General features: G+C 36.6%; 2 protein-coding genes across 6 annotated transcripts in view; both read left to right on the forward strand.

Annotated features, from left to right (window-relative positions):
• Positions 1–170: 170 nt before the first annotated feature.
• Positions 171–3,874, forward strand: LOC117237976 (protein kintoun). 3 transcript variants are annotated; one of them, XM_033502451.1, is made up of 5 exons: positions 171–874; positions 970–2,298; positions 2,370–2,589; positions 2,647–2,797; positions 2,877–3,874. In XM_033502451.1, the coding sequence occupies exons 1-5, from the start codon at positions 350–352 to the stop codon at positions 3,151–3,153; spliced, it is 2,502 nt and encodes an 833-aa protein (XP_033358342.1). In that variant the 5' UTR covers positions 171–349; the 3' UTR covers positions 3,154–3,874. The 3 variants fall into 3 exon arrangements, with proteins under 3 accessions (XP_033358342.1, XP_033358343.1, XP_033358341.1); XM_033502452.1 differs by having other exon boundaries at positions 2,370–2,574; XM_033502450.1 differs by having other exon boundaries at positions 173–874; positions 2,370–2,797.
• Positions 3,875–8,780: 4,906 nt separating this feature from the next.
• Positions 8,781–22,582, forward strand: part of LOC117237975 (potassium voltage-gated channel subfamily H member 8) — a 29,069-nt gene continuing 15,267 nt past the window's right edge. For all 3 annotated transcript variants that reach the window (XM_033502446.1, XM_033502447.1, XM_033502448.1), the window contains exons 1-2: positions 8,781–9,021; positions 10,908–11,018. In XM_033502446.1, coding sequence (XP_033358337.1) covers positions 10,943–11,018 — 76 coding nt within the window. In that variant the 5' untranslated portion in view covers positions 8,781–9,021; positions 10,908–10,942. The remainder of the gene's footprint in view (positions 9,022–10,907; positions 11,019–22,582) is intronic.

The following is a 22,582-nucleotide window of genomic DNA, read 5'->3' on the forward strand; positions in this document are numbered from 1 at the left end:
CTTAAGCAGCAAAAGAGGATGTTCGACTGAAAATTGGAAACGTTGAAATTAAACAGATTCATACGATATTCCAACGTGATACTGTCTCTCCCAGTGAAAAAAGGTAAAGTGTCTTGTCAGAGGTCAGAAAAAAGGTTTTGTTTTAACGGTAAATATAAAAAGGACAGAGATACATAGCGCTAAAGTAGAGAATACTAGAAAAAAGTGGCGCGAGCGCCATTAGACGTTTCGAAGTTCCGTGTTTGACCGCTATTCAACCGGCCGGCGTAGTGGCGCAACCGTCCACGTGGTACAACGGTTCGCGATCATTCTACTGCGACTTTATTTGTAAACACTATTGGGCTGAAAGATGGACGCTTACGACATACATAGGAAAAATTGGGAGGATTTAGACGTGACCAAAGAAGAGCTGAAAAATTTGACCGAGTGCTTGAAAAAGGAGGAGTTCCGCAAGATGTTGATCGAATACGTGGAAGAGGTGACTGATCCGAAAAATATGGAGGTCTATCAAAAAGAAATTACGTTGTTAGAGAAGAAACGGGGCGTCGACGTTACATTCGTCGCCCCACAGCCCAGTTACGTCATAAAAACCAGCATAAACGGAGACAAAAAATGTTTTCTAAATATTTGCACGAGCGAACTTACAGATCCGCCGAGCAGTCAACCTTCCTTCGAACAAGGTCATCATGGACAACAATGGTCTATTCCTTACTTGTTAACACCACCTCGTGATGACCTTGACAAAAAAAATGTACGTTGCAAAGTCTTCGATGTGATATTTCATCCTGATACCATTTTCCTATCGACGAAACACGCAGAACTTCGCAAAATCGTTAACAGCACGGCTATAGACGGTGTCGAAAATAATTTTAATGTAAGTACCACTATTTTCTTCATCATTTTTCAGATCATTATACAAAGTTACTTATCTGTTCGTCCTTATCATTTGATTTTTACTGAACGTGTTAGGTCAAATTGGATAGGAAAAATATAAAGTTTCCACAAATAAGATACAAAGGGATATGTCATCCAACTGTGATCAGAAAACCATCCAAGAGTCAGCCTGAAGAGGAATTGGACATAGAACCAGAAATCTATCAGAAGCTAATGGCCAGTTACGACAAGAGCAGACAACCAAGACCCAAGCGTATGGAGAAAGTGCCAAAGCGGTCACCTTCTACCAAATATTATAACAAGAAAGCAAATAAAAGTACAGACACAGATAACAAATTTACGACACCAAAATTTTCTATAAAACACCAATCCGACGTAGAGCTGGAAGATTTTAGCACGAACAGAAATGCAAAAATGAATGCTACGGTACCTAAGAGATTAATCATCACTATAGATCTACCCCTACTAAAAACTGCCACCGATGCTTCTCTAGATGTACAAGAACGTTATCTCAGCATAAAGAGCATAAAACCTGCAAAATATTTATTGGAGCTTCCTCTACCTTATCGTGTGGATGCAGACAGGGGTAATGCTAAGTTTGATGCAAAACACAAGAAGCTTGTTGTTACGCTACCAGTTATACAACCAGTGGTATCGGTATCTAATACCAAAGAGGACAGTGGAGTAAATAGTGATCCTTGTAACTTTGGTAATACTGTGCCGCTACTACTAGAAGATACCATGGAAGATTCTTCTAGTCAGAGTCATGAGAGTAACTGTACACCAAAATTAGTTGAAGAATGTGAAACAGTGCTTGCAACTACAAAAACGGAATATGAGAGCGAAAATGTAGAAGATTCTCCTAGTCAGAGTCATGAGAGTAACTGTACACCAAAATTAGTTGAAGAATGTGAAACAGTGCTTGCAACTACAAAAACGGAATATGAGAGCGAAAATGTAGAAGATTCTAGTGATACGACATTACGGACTAGCAAAAAAAATATAAGCACATTTTTAGATCCTAGCATTAAGTATTCACTGCCAACATTTATTTGTAATTTATGTAAGAATCAATTAACGATTACTGTGAATCTAAAAAATGTCAATCCAGATTCTATTCGCTATAGAATTTTACAAAATAATTTAGGGATACACGCTTTACTAACATCTGTAGGTACAGGATTTTTTCCACAGCACTATTCGTTATGTTTAAAAATAACCGAGAATTCTGTAAATCCCGATTCGGTCACGGTCGAACCGTGGGATAACAATGTTGTATTTACTATTGTGTTAAAAGATATGGAAAATTTAGAACAGTACTACGTTGGTATAGACGAAGAGTTCATGGAACAGAAACATTTTTCTAACGTTGCGTGTTTCGAGAATCAACTAGAAAAATTAACGGTAAGTATTTTAAATATCTATAAAAATTGAAGCGAAAGATTATCTTGTACTCATCGACTCGTGCTTTACAGACTAAAGACGATGACGAGGCGAGTCAAGGAATCGAGGTACAAACAGAGGATGGTGGCTCCGTTATAAATATTAGCCCAAGCCATTTAGATACGGACGATGAAGCTGAACGACACAGTACAACATCGATGGAAGAACGACCAAATCTTTGTCATACTGTAACAAAGACTAGATCTGTTTCAGAGAGCAGCGGAGATGAGTTGATAAGTAATAATATAACAGGTACATTCCCAAAAAGTATATTAAGATCGCAACGCAATCATAATCTTTCGCGTTCAGTATCCGAATCGAGTGCCGATGAAATTGGAACGGCTGCATCGTCTATAGATTGTCCTTACGATTCGATACCGGATCTAAATTCTGAATTAGATTGTTCCAGCTTAAAAAAGACAGTACGATTCAACGACGTAGTATCGCGACAACTATTCAGGTACTATCACAATGGCGATTGTATCGATACTTTCTTTTTTAATAATCATATATATCGATCAACTTGTTTAATTTTTTAGATCGAATTCCAGCATTCTTGGCCAACGTAAAAAGAACCAACGTAAATTACGAAATAAAAGGCGTGCCTATGAACGTAAAATGAGCGAAAGCGAAATTTCCGAAACGGAGGACCGTGATAAGTACAAAGGAAATCAAAAAAATACAGAAGTCTCTGAGACTGTAACGAGTATCAAAGAAGAAATGAATGAAATTCGTTCGAACAACTCGGATGACACTGCCAAGGACGAGGTTAAAGCACAATTCAAGAACGACTTGATATTCGACCTTGATATGTAGATTTTGTTAGTTCACCAACGGAGGCGTTTTGTAATGTGTATGTGATAATCTTTTTAAAGCGAATTTGAAAACTTTGAAAGCTTTTAAAGCGAATTAAGATGGTTTATTGACCGTCTTCGAGGAATTAGATAAAAATATGGAATCTACTTAGAATTATGTGATAATTTGGTGAAATTGTATATTCGTACTAATGTAGAAGGTTCTCAAAGAAACAATCCTAGATAGAATTTTTTCGTTCGATAGTTCAAAAACATCGACCTTACTCTATATAATATTTTATCTTCTATATTTATAAAATATAATGTGAAAATAAGAATCTTTTGAATGTTTCTCGCGCGATCTATTTTGAATTTTAACTATTTCGTATAGAAGAAGTAGAAGGATCATGTTTTTTAAAATTTTTTGGGAGGAAATCTATTTTATAAAATGGAATGGAACGTAACGAGTACACCTTTGCAACAATCACGATATAATCTACGTCACGATTACAACATGTAACTCCATTGTCGGAGTAAATAATGCACTTGCTTTCTTAGTGAAGCGTTTGCCATATCAGCATGCACGTAACACAATACTAGCATATTCTACTCAACAGAGAAATGGGAATAAAACTTCACGATACGATCGACTTTAATTCATCGTTTCTATGAAATTTGATTCCAAAATTCTCAGACCGTACTATCATTATGAGAAACGTTTACAATATATTTTAAACAAATAACTAGTTGATTTTATTCACCCTATTTATATACCAAGTTATTTCCAACAGTGAATTTTCAAATTTTAATGAAACATCCGATGATTTTCTGTGTTTGAGAATCCTTGCCTCGTTGCTAGGCATTGTTTGTCGCGGCAGAACCGTTTCTATTCGAAACAGTACAAGTTCGCTTATCGTCGACAAGCAGTGGCCGTAAGGTGCGAAACAACGTTACATCGTAGTAGTAAAATGCGACAGAAAAGTGGGACAGCCAACACGGTGGAGGAAGTTGGCCCGCGGTAGGAGCTGCGGATGTGAGGTTGCTCGCAGTTGAAGCCCATCGATCCCGCTACCTGCGGGGGTGTAAGGTCGTTACACTCGCGTCTACCTATGTGCGAGCTACATCGCATAGTTCCTCGTATTATTCCTATTGATGCCCCGCCACGGGAGCGAGACAGCGACGACCCTCACGAATGCAACGTTCTAATTTCGCGGCACAGCCCCCTCTGCGACCACTACCACAGAACCATCGTGGTTCGCGACGACGGAGACGGGGTCGCGGCCTAATTCGCAAACACTCTAAGAGACGACCTAGAAGGACAAGGGCCTCTCGTCAAACACTACGAAGGTACTACCCTCTCTTGGGAATGAGAGCTAAAGAGTAGAACACATATCGCAAATCTGTCGACATCTCCAAGATTTTTTTATCTTCTCTCCGTTTCATCTTAGCATCGATAGCATACCTTATGATATAATTAAAAGGATTCGGTTACGAAAATATTGTAGATACGATCTGCAACGAATGAAATAAAAATTAACCATTATCGCGGAGGATCGTTCTGTTTCGCGTTTCCTCGGTCAACTCGATTTCAAATTGATTTAAGTTTGATAAAACTCACGCGATCAAATCGTGTAATAAATTTCGTGATTGAACCTGCTGACGAGATAAAGGTGGTAGGCCTGACTAGCACCAGGTCGATAAGTCGTCCACCTCTAGAGAGAGTCAGAGGTTGGCGTAGGTACACGAGGGTACACGTACCCCATGTACCGTAGTTACTGTAGACACGACATCGGCAATGCGGCAGCCGTTACGTCGTTATACCGTCCGGCCATCGCACCTGGCACCACTGGAAAACACAGACCAGGCCGACCGGTATCTAAAAGAGAATTACAGATGTTAAACGTCAGCGAGTTATTTGCCACAGCGGAGATTTTAGCAACCTCGTTCACCGGTAGAGATATTCGCACACCAGGATCACGTGGAACCAAAGAACTTATTGATAGATATTTATAACATAATCCCCCAGCGTGGGTGGTAGAATCACAATCGAATTCAATATAATAGTACCGGAGCTATCGGCTTCAAAGACTTATTAAAAATTTCTAATGTCTCAGACGTTTAAGTAATAGGAAATTTCTGTCTGCAACGATCGCGTTGTTTGTACAAAGATGTAATAACTCCTTTGAGCTTTCAAGAGGTCGGCTAACCTCGGAATAACTTCCCTGCGACCCAAAAGCGCATCCAGAAAGCTGCCATACATTCCGTGCTTAAACTAAAATAAACGTTTTGAGCATGTACCTTTATTATAGCGTATACATTTATATAATATACATTTATTCTGAGCACAATTCTTCGCGCAAGTCTTTTCTCGCTGCGAGAAAACTACGGTGCAGGAATATGTCAGTTTCTCGTTCAAAGGTAAAAGAAAAGTAAGGGTTGAATAGAACGGGAGGTAAGACGACGGAAAATGGACTCGTTAATTTTACCATCGTTCATGGTGAAATTGTTCGTACGACTTTTTGTTGTTTCGAACATTCCTTGGGGAAGCAAGGAAGATCCTTCAGTAAACCGGGAGGGAAAAGAATGGTAAGTATCCTTAGAACCTCCTTGCCTCTTTTTTATCTCAATCCGTCTCCTTTTCTCCATCCCTCCCTACGGAGTCAGGTATTCGAAGTAGTGGAGTATCGATTATATGGACCCTGCTTCGTGACCACGCGCCGTCTATACGCCGTGCTGCCCGGATAACCCACTGACACTGACAATTTTCGTGCTACACAGGCATTTTTCTATAGATTATTTTTTCTTCAGCCTATCAATATCGCGTTTTTTGCTACACATTATTCGGCGTTACGTTCCCATCTTATATAAGCAGAAAACATTCATTCGCTTGTATCATGAGTTGATATTTCTTTGGACATGGTGAACAATTGTAAATTCGTGTTTGAAATTCCACGTTCGTATCCGTTGTAGCGTGTACGATAGAAAAATAAATATATTTTCCACTTCGTGAAAGATTTTAGTCTCGCGCACCTTATAGAGACCTTCTGGCTAAGGGAACCCTACTTGGATTATTATAGAAAATGTATCGAACACCATTGTGGCAGACGAAGTGGGGTTCTATAAAGTAGGTGAAATCCACTTAAGAAGAAAGCTGAGAAAAAAATTCGAGAAGAGATCGAAATAGATTTTCGCGAAAGTATCGAAGGAATTGACGTATTGAAATTTTTTCTATGAAATGGGGGATTACCAACTGATTGCAAGCTGATATGTTACCTCCAAGCGCTACTCTCGCAAGTGCATTGACGTCGCTGCTGAATTCGTGCCTGAAAATAGGCCGACATGTCGGATTTGCCTTTTACGTACATCACGTTTGAAGAAACTCTTTTTCGTTCGAGCAAAGAATATTTAACTTGCAAAGATGACAAACGAACGGGAAAATTTTATTACAGACGCTTGACAAAATGTATACGTACAAATAACGGAAATTAATATAAAAATGAAAATGATACGAGGACGATACTCTAATAAGACACCATTGATTCTTCATTGGTCTGAATCTCCTGACTCCTGCCGCGTCTGCTATGTCACATACCGGTTCTACTGTCCATGTTTCGCTAAACCCATAGACTATAGAATTAAACAGTCGAAGGGGATTTTCTTTTTACAACGATCTATATCAGAGACGCCTACAGATTGCATGCTCTGTTCACGATGGACTAACACGCAAATACAGTCATCGACCCTCTTCGGTGCGGCCATATTATACAATACTACGAAACTGACCTAAGTTAACGTTTCATTCAATATATACTCATACGTACAATCACCACAAATACATATATCGTGTTGAGGGAAAAGTCGATGAAACGGTGCATGAAATCACAACGATGGTAATTTTCTGAGTTCCCGATCTATGATCGCGTTTCATTTATTACGGTACTTTCTACTCGCATATATTCCGTGGAAACAGGTTGATTGGAAAAGAAATAACTTTGATCTAAATAAACACGGATATATAATATAGTGGCGGCATAAATAGGTACAATAATAAGTACAAGTTCTTCTGATAATTTAACTGAAATTATTTATTTTCGTTTATACGTTTCAGCCTGAAAATTATGTGTTCTTTAAGTGTCCGCTATAATTGCGAATAGATAGTTCTGTTCCTATTTATGCATTTAGAATTGTACATCGTGTTGCGATTAGCCGATAAACGACAAAATCTTCGTACCAAAACTATCGAAGTAAATTTAAATTTCTCTGTCGACGGAAAATCGTTGGAAAATTCACGATACGGTGATAAGAAGCAAATTCATATATAGTCTATCTAACATGGGCTTTAAAGGAACAATGAATACCTTTATAGGAGCAATATGCATATGTGACTATAGAATATCCTACTCACTAGAGGCGGGTATCATACATGCTACGATATTACCATTTTCATAACGTTTAGGATATTATGTATATGATATTTAATGCTATCAGCGCGTTGATTTGTTGCGTCTTCTTAGAACGAAAGCTAACAAAATAAAAATCTTGCCTCCTTGCAAATCCTAAACGAAGACACGAGACATTCTAAGTTATTTAAGATAATTCTAAGCAAAGCACGTTCACATAACGAGAAGAAAAATTCGCTGAAATAAACGGGACGTTTTCAAAGTCGTTGGGAATCTTTCGAGCATCTTTTTCTTTTCAATAATTCGTTTTTTCTATAAAACAGTATTAGGTTAATTCCTACAATAATCTTTTACAAAAGTTTACTTCTGTTCAAGAAACTAATACTACGCGATGACACTATTTTTTTATCCTGTCTGCTCTACAAAACAGAATAACAGTTTAATTAGTTTCTTCGCATATGAAGAGGTCAAATGTTTTTACACATTGCGTTTCGCGTCGAAGTTAGGTATAAAATATTAGATTTCCGCAATTTCATTCCGTAAGTTACATTCGAGAATTAATCTAATTTTACCTCGACGAGATCCTTTAATCTTTTAACGTATCACGAGGAAAAATTCCAGGCCGTGTTTCTATCGTTTAACCGTTACGATCTTCGAGTTTCTACGTCTCACTTTCGTTTCTACCAAAGAAAGGACTTCTAAGAAAATCCTTAACATTATATTGAAACGAGAGATCGCGCAATGACGATTCTACCGATAGGAAAGTACGATCCTAAAATGGCTCAAAGACCGCGCGAGGCTTCTTAATTTCTTATTCAATACATCGTAGCCGATAAATCATACCATTAAGTAAGATGTATTTGAGGTTTCGAACGTGATCAAAAAGCTCGTATTTACATCAACGATCGTTCGATTGTTTTCTCGAACAGGACACGAGCTATCAATCATGCTGCCTGAGATAATCATCAAAGACTGTGCAACCAACATGTTTGATCCTCGGTTGAAATCTTGACCCTGTTTTATGGCTCGCGGTACACACGCGTTTGGAAACGATCAACGCGCGTGCGTGTGCAGGTTACACAGTTTCGCATTAGTGTACTTATCAGAGTACACGTACGAACCTGCTTGCATGTACAGAGTGGAATAAGTGTATGGGTGTATACCTTCAACGGTTTACCACATGTTGCGCTTAGGTGCGCGGAGCGCAAGTCAGCCAGGAGCCCGGGCCATCAGGATAGAGAGAATTTCTCCCCTCGGCTCGGTCAGTTATGCGAGTACCAGCAAACGTTCCGCGTGTTTCCCGATTTCTTCTGTAATGTCGCGATAAAGCCTCGAATCAGTCGTAACGGGACGAATACGTGATTCTCCTGGAACGTGTTCAGTGCACATTAGTGGGACATCTAAAGCAGAGGATACAAAAATAGGTGTAGTGTTTACGATACAATGCCTAATATGTTCTGCCACTGAGGTAGAACTTTTTTCTCGATAAGGTCTGTATCTGTCACTGATTCTACTTGCTAATTTCAATACTCGACTATTTGCATGCAAATTGAACAACAAGATGCAATCTTTTCCGCATACATAAACGTCATTTTAAACGAATCACTGCTTACCCTAGATTCCTTTATCATAATTCTATAAGACCGTGTTTTGTGTCTAAAGACTAAAATGAGCTTCGTAAAACTGTACCTAGTAGCTTGAAAATGTTGAAACGATGGCAGTGTTGTTCGATCTATTAGGTAGCAATCGGTAGATACGTGTCGTAACCGATGTAAACGGTGATCCTTGAACAAAGAATCCTTAGAAAGTAGATATTTTTTAGAATGTTTCGAATCAATTCTTTTAAAACATTACGCTCAATTTTTTTGTAATGAAGTGAGTGACTGAACAGAGTCGTTTGGCAAATGAGTCTATTTTGCACAAGAGGATAAACACGTAATGAATATATCCTATACCGCATCCTCTTCTCACACCTGTTACATTGCCCGAATCGCTATACGGATATATAGATTTGCTTTATAAATCAATCACACCTGTTTTGCGAATAAATGAAATGCTAGCGTTCCATCTTTTTTTTTAATTTTCTCGCAAAAAGAAGCAAATAAATTAAATCGCACGTTAATCTTTAGACGGGTTATTTTATACAAAGCCGTAGGTTAATTGCACTTGCTGGCAAGCAAGTCAAAATGAATGTTTCCACGCTGAATAATGACAAAAAGCGCAGAAACGAACATTAATGCTTAATTGGTTTGCTATGCGTTTTTAATATAATTCATATATATATATATATATATATATATATATATATCGTGTTTCATTTTAATTCTTCATTCGCGAATCATATTATTGTTTATTTACAAATAAATAACTCACCATTAAAAATTGACATCCCCTCTCCTTTTGATTTATCCTCGTTGAATGGAATGAACATTATTTCCAGCGTTCTCAGAAATAATCGAAGAGTTATATCGAACCTGTAACCAAATTTTAACTCAGTATGTAGAATATGTTTCGATGGTAGCCGCGTTTAAGATACAATGTTATGATACGGTGACATGGTATCGCGATAATGTAAATACGAGATTCCCCGTAAACTACATTACTATAATTATAAATTAACGACCCGTATCCATGGATAATTCGAATGAAAGAAAAGTATAACTTCAGTTGGATTAATTCCAGAAATCACAAATACCATTGAAGAACGTGAGTAACAATAGAACTGTCCAATAATGAAAAGCTATGAATATCACCGACTTCCACGCTTTTCAACGAGATCCCTGTTGCTGCAAATGCATTTCTGCGTCTACTCATAAAATTACACGAACGAGGAACGTGTGTGGAATTTCCTGTCAAAAAATATACGACTATTTCACGGCTTTCAAAAACATAATTTGCGCGTATATATCTGAAACGAAAGAAAAGATTAAAGTCACGCTGAAAAGAACCACAGAGAATCGCAAAGATCGACGTGTAAAAATAGAATAAGAAAAAGATCGAAGTACATATTCTGTACAAGCTGTGTGGCCGCTTTCGGAACGTGTTAAATTAAAACTCTTGTCTAAAAATAACTTCATTCTAGTTTGCTTAAACCGCAATCATCTATCACTGCAACTACCGCACTACACGCAATCCTTTATTTTCATTGGACCACTGACCTACCTATCGAAGACTCAGACCTTTTTTCCTCATGCATATATTCCTAAGCTTTAGGCACGCTTATGCATAAAGCACAAACGATCTCAAGCTTTATATCCGAATATGCGCATTTACATTTTACGTATGTATAAGTGTGTGCATACGTGTCGAGCGCATAATTGGTGCAAGAATATCGCATGACTTGGACTGAAACAAAATTCTCTTCGCTATTTTACAGATTCGAGCGCCTGACAGCGCGGCGGGGCGGCCCCAATGCCGGTCAGGAAGGGCCTCCTCGCCCCACAAAATACTTTCTTAGATACTATCGCCACTCGTTTCGATGGAACCCGTAAGTATATTCAACAAAATCATCTGATCAAATCAGCTTATTCAATTATTTAGAAAATAGACGAATTGAAAAGCTTCAGTTACTCGTACACGAGTTATGCAAGTTGTCAGTGTTAATAGACGTGTTTGCTTCTTGATACACGTAACGAGTTTAATTGAAAAGTAAATTTCAGAAATCACAAGTTACGCGATTATGCCATTTCACAAAAAAGATTATGAAATTTCAGAGAGATGTAACTTAACGCCGTTTACTTATTCACCCGTATCTCGCACGCAATCGAACTAATATCATTCGCGGAATTTTATATGTCACGAATCACGGGCATTAATTAACTATATATAATTCTGTAAACAAAACAAAAGATAAAAATCTGATTATAAAGTTTCATACGAAACATATCTTAGATCCACGTTTATGATATCACGTAGTCCAAATACCGACGCATGGTAGTATATATAGAAAATATCTATATTAAAAGTATGAAGATATGTCTCGGACAAGATGGATTGACCCGAGCATAGCTGCAGGAAAATATTATATAATAGAATTCCAACCACGTAACAGAAGCACATACACATAAGCTTTTTAGGGGTGCAGAGGAACGAACGTAACATCGTACCATTCGATTAGGCTCAATCCTAACGCTCCAAGACGACCCTCGTTTACGCGTCGTTGGATTAAAACGAAACGATTTGTCAATATAAAAAGTCTTGAGCGGGTCTGGTGGTTTGCGAAAAGGAACGCAACGCGTGATCGATTACCTGTGTACTGTCATTCGATCAGACATGTATATATATACACATATCTATCTTTCATCGAGACGTTTCGTTTGAAGAAAGAATTTGAAATTTAAAACAATCTCGAACTATATCTGTTTATATAAAGTTTCATAGGTTACAACGTGTTTGCCTTTGTCTTATCGCTTCCGCTTTCCGACACGGTGTTTAATAAGTTCAGACTATCGGCACGTGTCGCTATTTACCAAACGCTCGATCAAGCTGCAAATTAATACAGAAGAGTCTCTCGGCACATATTTGCCGCGCCTATTGACGTTGTCGTCGTTAATTCGTATATCGATATTATGCCTAGCAATGTTAATGACGCGCGAAACCGAATTGTCTCTGGTGTATTGGAGCCCTTGTAAACTTTCATCGTGATAACCGTCACGTGAGAGTGCGCACAGTTTGACAGCAATTCGCAAAATAGTAGAAAGAAGGAATCGAACGAGATCATCTTTCGTAACATTGGCTATTCCGTAGCTTCCCCTGAGACACCAACTTGATTATCTTCGACCTCTCCCTTTGTCGTACAAAGATAAAGTTCTTGGGTATAAGAGAAAAGTAATCTAAACTGAACGTGTCGTCAGTGCCTTGACGCGATCCCTTCTCTTTAACTTCCGACTTTCGATAAAACAAACGAGTGCTTACGAGTCGCTTGCGACAGAGTGGTAGACCAATAAGGATTAAAAGCTACGCGTTTACGGTTGCTGTTATCGAAAAACACGTGGACGATTAACGTGGTGAAAAGAGCCGCGTACGCTGAATTTGACGCACGATCGCATATTTGAACAATAGCATCCTGCAATCTTCTGGAACGAGTTTCGCATTTAAGATCAATCGCTTAGGCTCCCTAGAGGCATTTCTTGGGAAAAGATTCGTGCAATGGATACGAAATTAGAAGCCCGCCGATATACTGATAGAAACTTCGGGCCTACGAGCCAAGGAAAACTAATTACGAGAAAGGAGCTACGAATCGTCGTCATCATCTTCGTAAGAGAATTACAGGAAAGTTACGTCCTAGGAAAGTAATGGAATCGCATCTTTTCCCTCTTTCGAGATGCTGACGAAATTGCATTTCTATCTATCTAACTAATCCTCGGCGGTGCAGTTTGATTTAATTGAGGGGTTTAAATCGGCGACATTTACTTTCGACCAGATAGTGTACATATTACATACACGTATTTGCATAAGCCGTTATTTCCAAGTCTTAAAACGTGCCCCACTCTTCCATACATCGCAACACTTGCGTAATATTGTACTAGCATCTGCGTAAGAATTAATTTTACGGTAACACACAGTCCCTAGGTCTAAGACGATTAAAACTACTTAACGTATTAAAACAGGAAACTCCATTTTCATTCTGGCACTTGTGAACCATAAGTTGGAGCCGTGGATGTTCATACACTCGTGGAAAATTTTAAAGTGTAGATACATATAATATAGGTATAAAAATTAGATCCGTATAATATGCATATGATATACAGAATAAATGAGTAATATTTAAAACAGCTGCGAGTACGAAACGTTCAGCGTAACAACAAAGTTTCTTACGTTATTTCAACCCGTTCGTTTCAGTGTGTTTAATACAGCTTTTTCGAATAAAATGATCCTACAAACTCACATTCAGAAAAAGGGGATATACCTCGTTTTGCGCTTAACACGACACACAGTGGTGAGAATTTGTATAAAACTCCACGGTAAGAGGAATAAAAGCAGGTAGTGTAAGTAGGTAGTTTTTCAATTTGTACAATATTACCAGGATATTTCCCATTCCATGTTTTCCGTAATGAAAATCCATCTTCGAGATAAATTCGATCTGCTCGATCACGCGCCAAACTATGTTTGCGTTAGTTCAAATAACTTAGAGTACCGATCAAGCATCGGGCACTTGCTTGTTTACCACACTTGCGAGGCGATCGTGTCGTTATAGTGCGATGCTTCGTCGCTTCAAGAGGATACGACGACCCTAGAATTATGCTATTACGCTCGATCTTGGTGTTCCATCAAATACTACAGTTTCTCTACAAACTCGATTTCTCGCCAGAAAACGCAAACAGTCTGTGTTCGCTACTTCGTGAAATAATTAGTAGAAATAATAGCATCGTTAAGACCGAAACACTTAACGACGTAATAGTATCTGTCATTCGACTTGGTCCGAAAAAATATCGTGGTATTACGTAAATGAAGTCTGACTTTAAAGATTTAGGACAGTTATTATATCAACTTGGAAAAATTATAAATTAACAATCTTTTAAATTATAATGGCATGCCCATTTAACTTGATACTTGGTGCAACGAAGAAAGCAGTTAATTAAAATATTACTTTTTTACTTTAACTTTAACTTAAATTTACTAGAAAATTCATGTAATTCAAGGATCATAATTAACGTGAAATAGATATCGAAGTTTTATTAAAAATAAAAAACAAAATATTTTTAAAGGAGAGCGCGCATGCCGAACATTTAAAAGAATAAATTTTTCACGGATATTACAGATTGATCCGAAGGATTTCAATCAGGTGAGAGATCGGTGAAAAAGAAAATGCGTTTGGATGGAAGTTCGTGACATTCCCATTGTGAACACGTTGATTTCGACGGGAGAAAAGGGAAATAATTGCTCGTTAACGACATTCGAAGTACCTATCCGAGGATATTTTTGGCACTCTCTTTCTTTCTCCGAGCGTGTTTGGCGCATCGCCAACTGGGGTAAAGGATGGTTGACGACTGTTCAAACACTCGTTTGTCTTTGCTGACCAAGACTCATGGAGGACCGATCGGAATATTCGTTTTAGCAAAGATTTTTTCACGTCTATCTGCATCTTTTTTTTATCGATTCAAAAGAACTACTTCAGCGAAAAAATTTCACCTTATACAAGAGGCAACGGAAAATATCGCGTTATCGAGTACGTTCATTTGTCGTTACGTATAAACGTATGTATATGTTGTATCAATTCAAAAACCAGCAAATCTATCCAGTTTAACGACCGTGTATATTCGTATACGCACCAATAGCCAACCGTAGAAGCCTTTGAAAAGATTTTCGGTAAAAAATTGAACTTTGATCTTTTGTATATGCAAATGCTCCGATACGAAGTATATAGTTATTTCATTTTATTTTTTATTCAAACTTAAAATAATTTTCAACAGCGACGATGTATAGGGAAACTTTCATGCAAGTTCAAGTATAGCGAACTCCGTGACAACACGGTGTTCCAACATTCAGTTCGCAAAGATGTACAACCCTCTTGGCCGTGGAATATGAATATCCCCTAGTTTTATTACAGAGTCCGTCGACCCCAGACAGGGCATAGAATATTAATCTAACATCGACGCCGTGAAAATCGACGTTGTTCCCTCCCTTACGTACATACTTGCTTACAATCTGATTCTGATAAATTCAACTAGACGTTCGAACGAAAAAAATATTCGACTTCTTATCTGTTTCTTTCGTTTTCTATTTCCTTTTGTTCATTTTTGTAAATTATATCAAATTAAATTTTATAACACTTCGACAGTAGTTTTGTTGTAATTCTAATCAGAAAGAAACCTTTCTTATCTCTGCCTCGAGAATATCCTTTTGCAATATTTCTACAAATACGTTCGTAAATTATATATATATCAATAATTATTATAATAAATATATAATCCGTAATTCTAGAAAGTATTTCTCGAACCTCAGATGACAAATAGTCTATATAAAATTTTTGTTCGACGATACAATATGTTACAGTATATCTGAAGGATCTGAAGGATTTTGTCCTGAAAATCCCTGCATACAATACACAAGTAACATTGTTGCGCAATTTTGCTAAATTTCCTTGACCCGAGATATATGATATTTCCCTCTTACAAGAAGTATGACGGAAATTAATTTCACTTTCTTCGATGTAGAAAAAGCGCTCTTGTATTTTCGCTTGAAATGAAAGGATGTTTTACATTTTGGAAGAAACGCTTCATACAAGTTACAGAAAAAAAGCTGCTTTGTTTTGCGGAAGAAAATAGCCCATCAAAAACGACCGAGTAACAGTAAGTGCTGAGTGGCGAATAAGTGGGAAATAAGGGAGGTCAAAAGAGAGCTCCTCTTTGTACGGATGGCCTATTTATTATCCTAGTGATTATCATCAATCATTTGCTTAATATCATTCCTCGGGAGAAAAAATTGATGATCATCTTGTACCGAAGGAGGAAAACAATTTTATAGGAGACGGCTGGAAACTTGCAAACAGCAATTTTTCCAGTGACGTGTGATTCATCTATTACCTCTGCGTCGCTTTTGCTTCTCCCTCGCAGACCCTCAAGCAAATTTCCAATGCATTCATTATGAAAATTTTTATTAGTTTCGATGCTCCAACTATTCAACTATGGAATTATAATGAAAAATACTTGTTACTTAATCTTCGCAAATCATACAAAGTGAGTCCCATCAACGATAATTAATCAGGAAAAAAGAGTTTAATTAATAACTGTTCTTGCATCGTAAGGGTATCAAAACCGTGCAATATTCCTACAAAAAGGAAGAAATGGAAAATGTATGGAAAAAAATACATATATGTATCTCTTTTTTTTAACGATTTGGTTCGTAACACGCAGCTTAAGGGTTAGTATTTACGAAAATTACCTTTCTCTTCTTCTGTATCGCTACACAACGTTGAAACCCGTTTCTCTGAAGTAGTAACGATCGAGTAAACGCCAGACAGAAAGTAGAAACACGTGACACTGCTTATTTAGCAACGATCTCTAATTACGACAGAAGCATGAAAAACGAATGTAAAAGTTAACAAGAAGAGCGTACAAAAGTACGAAGGAATTAAAAACGTAACTTCATTCAATATTTCTGACAGTTTTGAAATTCTATGTGAACGCTACTTCTCGACCGGTATACGAATATTTCAAACCACTATACATACCTGTCACGACATTTATACGCGCGTATAACAGCGACACAACTTGCATACACTTCCATCGAATTCGAAACTGCATATCACAGTATGACCTCAAAACATTCCACTAATAGTCAGGTTCTTCACAGATAAATGCGTCAAATGACAAGCGTTTCCAAGAGACTTTTGTATCTATTATACATATATATATGGTGTTTGTAATAAAAATACTACTACTGCTACTAATGAAGTAACATTCTTATAGTTAAGAGGCTTAAGAATTCTTAAAAAAAAAAAAAGAAAAGTAAATGTAATTGTGAGTTAAAAAAATGTTAAACACCTAACACGTTATGTAAGTAACAAGTTATGTACATTTTGGTAAAATTTTATTTTGTAATTTCTTGCTGCTTCTTTTTACGCGTAATAATATTATTTATTAATTTATTAATTGTCGAAATTTCTATCGAAATTCAAACAATTGAACACCTCGTGGCAAATACATTTCCGGGGCTAATGTTTTTGTTACGATACGAGCCTCTCAAAAGCTCTCAATTGCTATCGATTTGGCAGCTTGTACAGGGGCGCGTAATTCCTCTACGTACTAAGAATTAATTGCAATGTAGCGTCGGGCTATGGTAAATTTCACAAGCTTCGCAAGTGGATAAGCATGTAACTTGTCTAGCAACTGTGTTCAAAGTTAGGATTGATACGGAATATTGGGTAAATGAGAATTCGTACGGATACGTAAGTCTAAAGGCGAATCAACTTCTGAAGACAAAACTAGCTAGAATCTCGTGCAAATATATATAGTGTGAATGTATCCTAACATAAATTACAAGCGACGTGTGAGTAAATATTGTAGTCCATCTTTAACTTGTAGGTTACGCTAACTGCGTGATATTCTTGCCGCGAGGGAAATTTAGGAACTTTCATGAAAGAAGCCTACGGATCCATGCTAAACGTATATTTAAATGCTCGGCATATTTTCAAATGAAATAGTCGAATTGTTATGAAATTTTCGTTTATTTTGTAAAGCTTTCAGACCTAACAATGACATGTCCTTTTCGTTTTTCGATATTCCTTTCTATCAATAAGGTGACATTAAGAAATAAAAAAAAAAAATTCAGTTATTGATCGGCGCGGCGATACCTAATGATTGTACAATATCAATGACACTTATCTTATCGTGACACTCAACATTGCGAGTAAAAGTAACGACGCAGGGCGTTTCCCAGAAAGACACATACATTTATCGATTTAAGTTATAGTCTTTGCTCAATGAAAGTATATCTAACCGCATAAGTGGTTCGAACAGGAATAAATCGTTTATGGTTTACGCCGTTTATGGTAATAAAACGATATTGCATAGAAAATGAGACAACTAAGAGGCAATTACAGAACATTGTTTCTCCGGATGTGCCACGGTTTATGAGCAACGAGGAAATCGTCAATTATCGTTTCATTTCTTCCATAAAACGCATTCATCGTTCAATAAATGAAAATCCTTTCAGGATAGTCTTAAATGAAAAGACGGTGGGCAAATTTTTTCAAAAGGTATATGGTTAAGCTACTCGATAGGAAAGCTTAATCGCTTCATATTCCGGCCCGAGAAAGGTATTCTAAAGCAAAGGGAGACCTAACTTGTGGGGTAAGAGAAAATATAGCAGACACCATCGAGTGAATAGAAATCACCCTTTATTTCAAATGGTGTTTCAAAGAAAATTTCACTGTTACTTTCCTTTCTCTGTTTTAACTACATAGCTTTGTTAATAAAGAATAATGTTTTTAAATGATATATAGTAACGAGCATACAGAAGTCTGGCAAAAGTACTTTGAACGCTCAAGATGGAAAACTTTTCTGAATATATTATGTATGTTATACAAAACTTTTTGAAATTTCATTAACACTGTAATTATATACGACTAGCGATATTATAAAATTTCTATATTACATTATAAAACTTAAAACCAATCTAAAAATGAAAGTTTCACTTTAATGAAAGTTAAGTTTAGCGATCCCACTAAATGTCGTTACTTTTAATACAAAGGGTAATTAACTGTATAAGTAATTTCGCCATTTCAAACTCTATCTAACCTAATTCGTAATTATTACTGGAAATAAATATTCGAACGCCGTTCTACATTTATTCTCTTCGAAGCAGAGGAAATGTATTTTTAAATCTCATACTAGAGAAAAGAAACGAAAATAAAACCTTTTACGATATAGTTAGCTAAATGCTTATATGTTCACCGGTCTATACTCGAAGTAAGACGAAGTAAGTGAAATTTTATTAAATTATAAAGTGAAGATGATATTTGAAATCTCATCCAGTTGCTGTTTCCACGGGACATACTTATACAAAGGCAAGTATTGGAAAAGATACGTCTCGTAAGTGGGCCAGTTCTTTGCGTCTAAGGGCAATTGGTTTCTGGACTATATTGGACTTTTGTGTTTCCATATTCCGAGGGAAAGTTGCCTACCCCTGGAGAGACTTTTGCGAAATGAACCAATTTAAAGCACGGAACAAGAATCTAACCATTCCATTTGCTTCACAATTCCACGTATTCGAAATTTTGTAGAAATCTGATTAAGGGGAGCGGTACACTACGACCTTAGTGGAAATTGCTAAGTTATCATCGTCAGCGACCTCAATCATGGGTGATAAAGTTCCACTGGTAATGAGACTCTCGGCCTTCCTCGTTAAATCGCATCGAAGAACGAAGAGTATAAATATGAAATGTCGTTTCTAGTCGTGCAAATGTTTTCGACAAATTTCCAGTATAGATCATCTATAGAGAACAACAGATAAAAAGTTCCTTGTATTATTTATAAGATCCCTATGCTATATATATACATGATCCTGAAACAGAAGCCCCCACTATGAAAAAAACGAAACGTAACACGAAGATTTTTCTTAGATACAGAGAAGATGTGACTCATCTTACAATGGAGGTCGACCTTTGTCACAATCCTTTCAAGAATATTACGTCCGTAACAATACTTGCAATTTTACGTGATTACAAAATGTAACTGATCTCGTTCAAAAACAAATTAAAACTCTCCTTTCCTCTTCGAGAAGAAAAAATAATTCATGTTGAATCTTTAAATACAAAGCTGGATTAATTGATCGTGTTTCGATGATTCGAACTGCCGGCATCGATAATACACGGCGGGTTTATTCGATTAAAGTGAAAATAATGTTAGTTTTATGGATATAAAAGTGAAATAATTTACCACGACGTAATTATTTTATTTAATCCAATTCGATACTTATTACGTTGTACGATTGTATCCACCATCTTCGAAGTTTTTCCGTATCGGAGAAGGAAATCGACATTGCTTCCATACCGCCAATTCGATATAAACGACTACTTTTTCCACGGGGAACTCTTAACTGTATCGAAAACGAGTCGATATAATTTACTGCTAGATTTTCCCTACCTTACCCGATCCGCACCGTAATTTCAAGTTTGATTGAACCACTTTCTTGTATTTTCTACAATTAATGTCGTATCGGAATTGTATTGGATTCATCCGTTAAACGTTCAACTGCTACGGTCTTACCTGTTTTATTACGAAGAAACAGTCCCATCGAAAATGTTACACGAGCTGTAATCTATTAAGGCTAAAAATGAAAAAGTGATGATACTCGGAGAAACGTATGAAACGCAAGTTTCCCCTTTATTTGCAAATACTTTGACAGAGTCCATGATACGTGATATAAAGCATAAGGTCGACATGTTTGAATAATGCCATTTAATCCGCAATGGCCACGATATCGTCATAGTTAAACATAAATGTGAAATTTTCATTACCACGCGAACATGATACGTTCGACACGTTCCTAAATTTACAATAAAGTATCACGTTTTCTTAATCCCTTTGTGAACTCAATCTGTTTGTTTTACGAATGAATTTTTATTAAAAGGTTAATTAAAAGGTTACGCTTTAGCTCTTGATGCGATCCTTTGAATATATATGTAAAACTATATAAAATATCCAAGATACAAAACTCTCTATAATATTTAACAGATAATTCCATTCCTTTAATTATAGATATTTATAAATATTTCAATTTGTACTCCACTTATGAGGTCTGCAGCAAAATTAACATTCAGCGTCATCAATTCGTGCGTTTCTCTCACGAGGCGTCACCTTGATGTGTAGTGTCGGATTGTGTTGTTTATCTTTGTAGGAAAATTAATTCCTAAAAAAATTAATCTTTCTATCGATTCACTATAATATTAATTATCCAAACGAACAATTGTGTTCAATTTGTTCCTTCCTCAAAATACCTGTTCTTTTTTTATATAAAAGCCAATAATAATATGCAATTTAGTTGACTTCAAAATACGGCATTTTCATATGTCGATATGAGATACATCATAAACGTAGATTGCAATAAAATTGAATGTACAATACAATATATCTATCTTTCATACTTTTCTTCGTTTCTACCATCATCACCTTTACTTCATTCCACTTCTCTGCAAAAACTATACAGGAATCGGTATTGTCGACGCATCCAATTGTTTGTCAGGAATTTTGCGCATTTTTAATTATTCAAACAATGTGCGCTATATTTTAAAGTCGTACGAATAATTATGGCAGACCACCCTTAATAATAAGGGCAGGATAGATTATAAATATACAACGAGGAGAGTTAAAATTAAGATCTAAAAACGTGCATTATATCTACAAGTACAAAATATCCAAATCGTCTTCAAATAACGTAAACGTTAAAAGCATATAGCTGGACGTAACTTTAGCTGAATTAATCACAATAGCTACGGTAACACGTGTGTCGTATCCATTTAATTATTCTGCGGTTACTGGGAAATATGACTAACAACTTACGATGTAGTTATCGCTTTTCAATATGAAAACATGAAAATTTCCATGCTCTCTTTCTCTTTCTCTCTCTCTCTCTCTCTCTCCTTCTCGCTGAATACGCTTGCGGCTTGAAAAATATCCTCTGACCATTTGATTGAGTTTTAAATCATGGTTTTTTTTATCGATTTATCCTGAAACGCAACGTATCATATCGTTCTTACCGCTTCAAATTTGTGCATTCACGTTCAATGATATTAGGGCGCATAATGGTCGCGTACGAAACATGATAAACGACCTAGATTATGTGGAAAACGACTGGAATTTTAGTTTTACGTAGATAACGGTTCAAAACATAGAGTAAATTTTAACGAAAACGGTTTGCAAGAATTATAGAACAAATGATAATTATACATAATCAACGAGGTTGATAGAAATATGTGGATTTTCTATAGCTGGAAGTTTCAAACGATGCAACGATTTTTAAAGATTTTATGAATCTTCTAACGATTATTCAGGTTCCTAATTGCGCGTAAATGTTCTAATGGCTGTGAAAGGAGGCTGGTATATTGTGCAAAAGTGGCCGGAAAATTATTTATATAAAAAAAGCACATTAGGAAGTTTCTGAAAACAACGCCTGTAACCCTACGGTAAATCTATAGGTACCAGGTGTATTTTCTAATAAACTACTTGAGGTATTATGAAATTTTTATCGATATCGAGAATGTAAAAAGAGCTATCATAATAATCCATTCGAACGTAGCTAATAATAAGAAAAATGATGACTGAAGCTTCTGACATAATCTACTCTTTTTAATTATTTTAACTCGTTCGTTTTTTTACAGTGCTTACTAATTAATCAGTTGAAGATAATACCATATTTAAAGATAACTGACCATTACACGGAAAATTGAAATCCCACTCGGGATAAAACAGCGCTTCCTATTTCATAACGGTTTAATTGCCCCTGAGTACGTGCTTATTTTTTACATTTAATTAACACCCAAGCGTAAGAAATACATAATATGCACCAAATACGCGTTCATAATCTCTGGAACCTACATACAGAGAAAAC

This window comes from Bombus vosnesenskii, unplaced genomic scaffold, assembly GCF_011952255.1.
Source record: "Bombus vosnesenskii isolate JDL3184/JDL3185 unplaced genomic scaffold, Bvos_JDL3184-5_v1.1 scf7180000013417, whole genome shotgun sequence".
NCBI lineage: Eukaryota > Metazoa > Arthropoda > Insecta > Hymenoptera > Apidae > Bombus > Bombus vosnesenskii.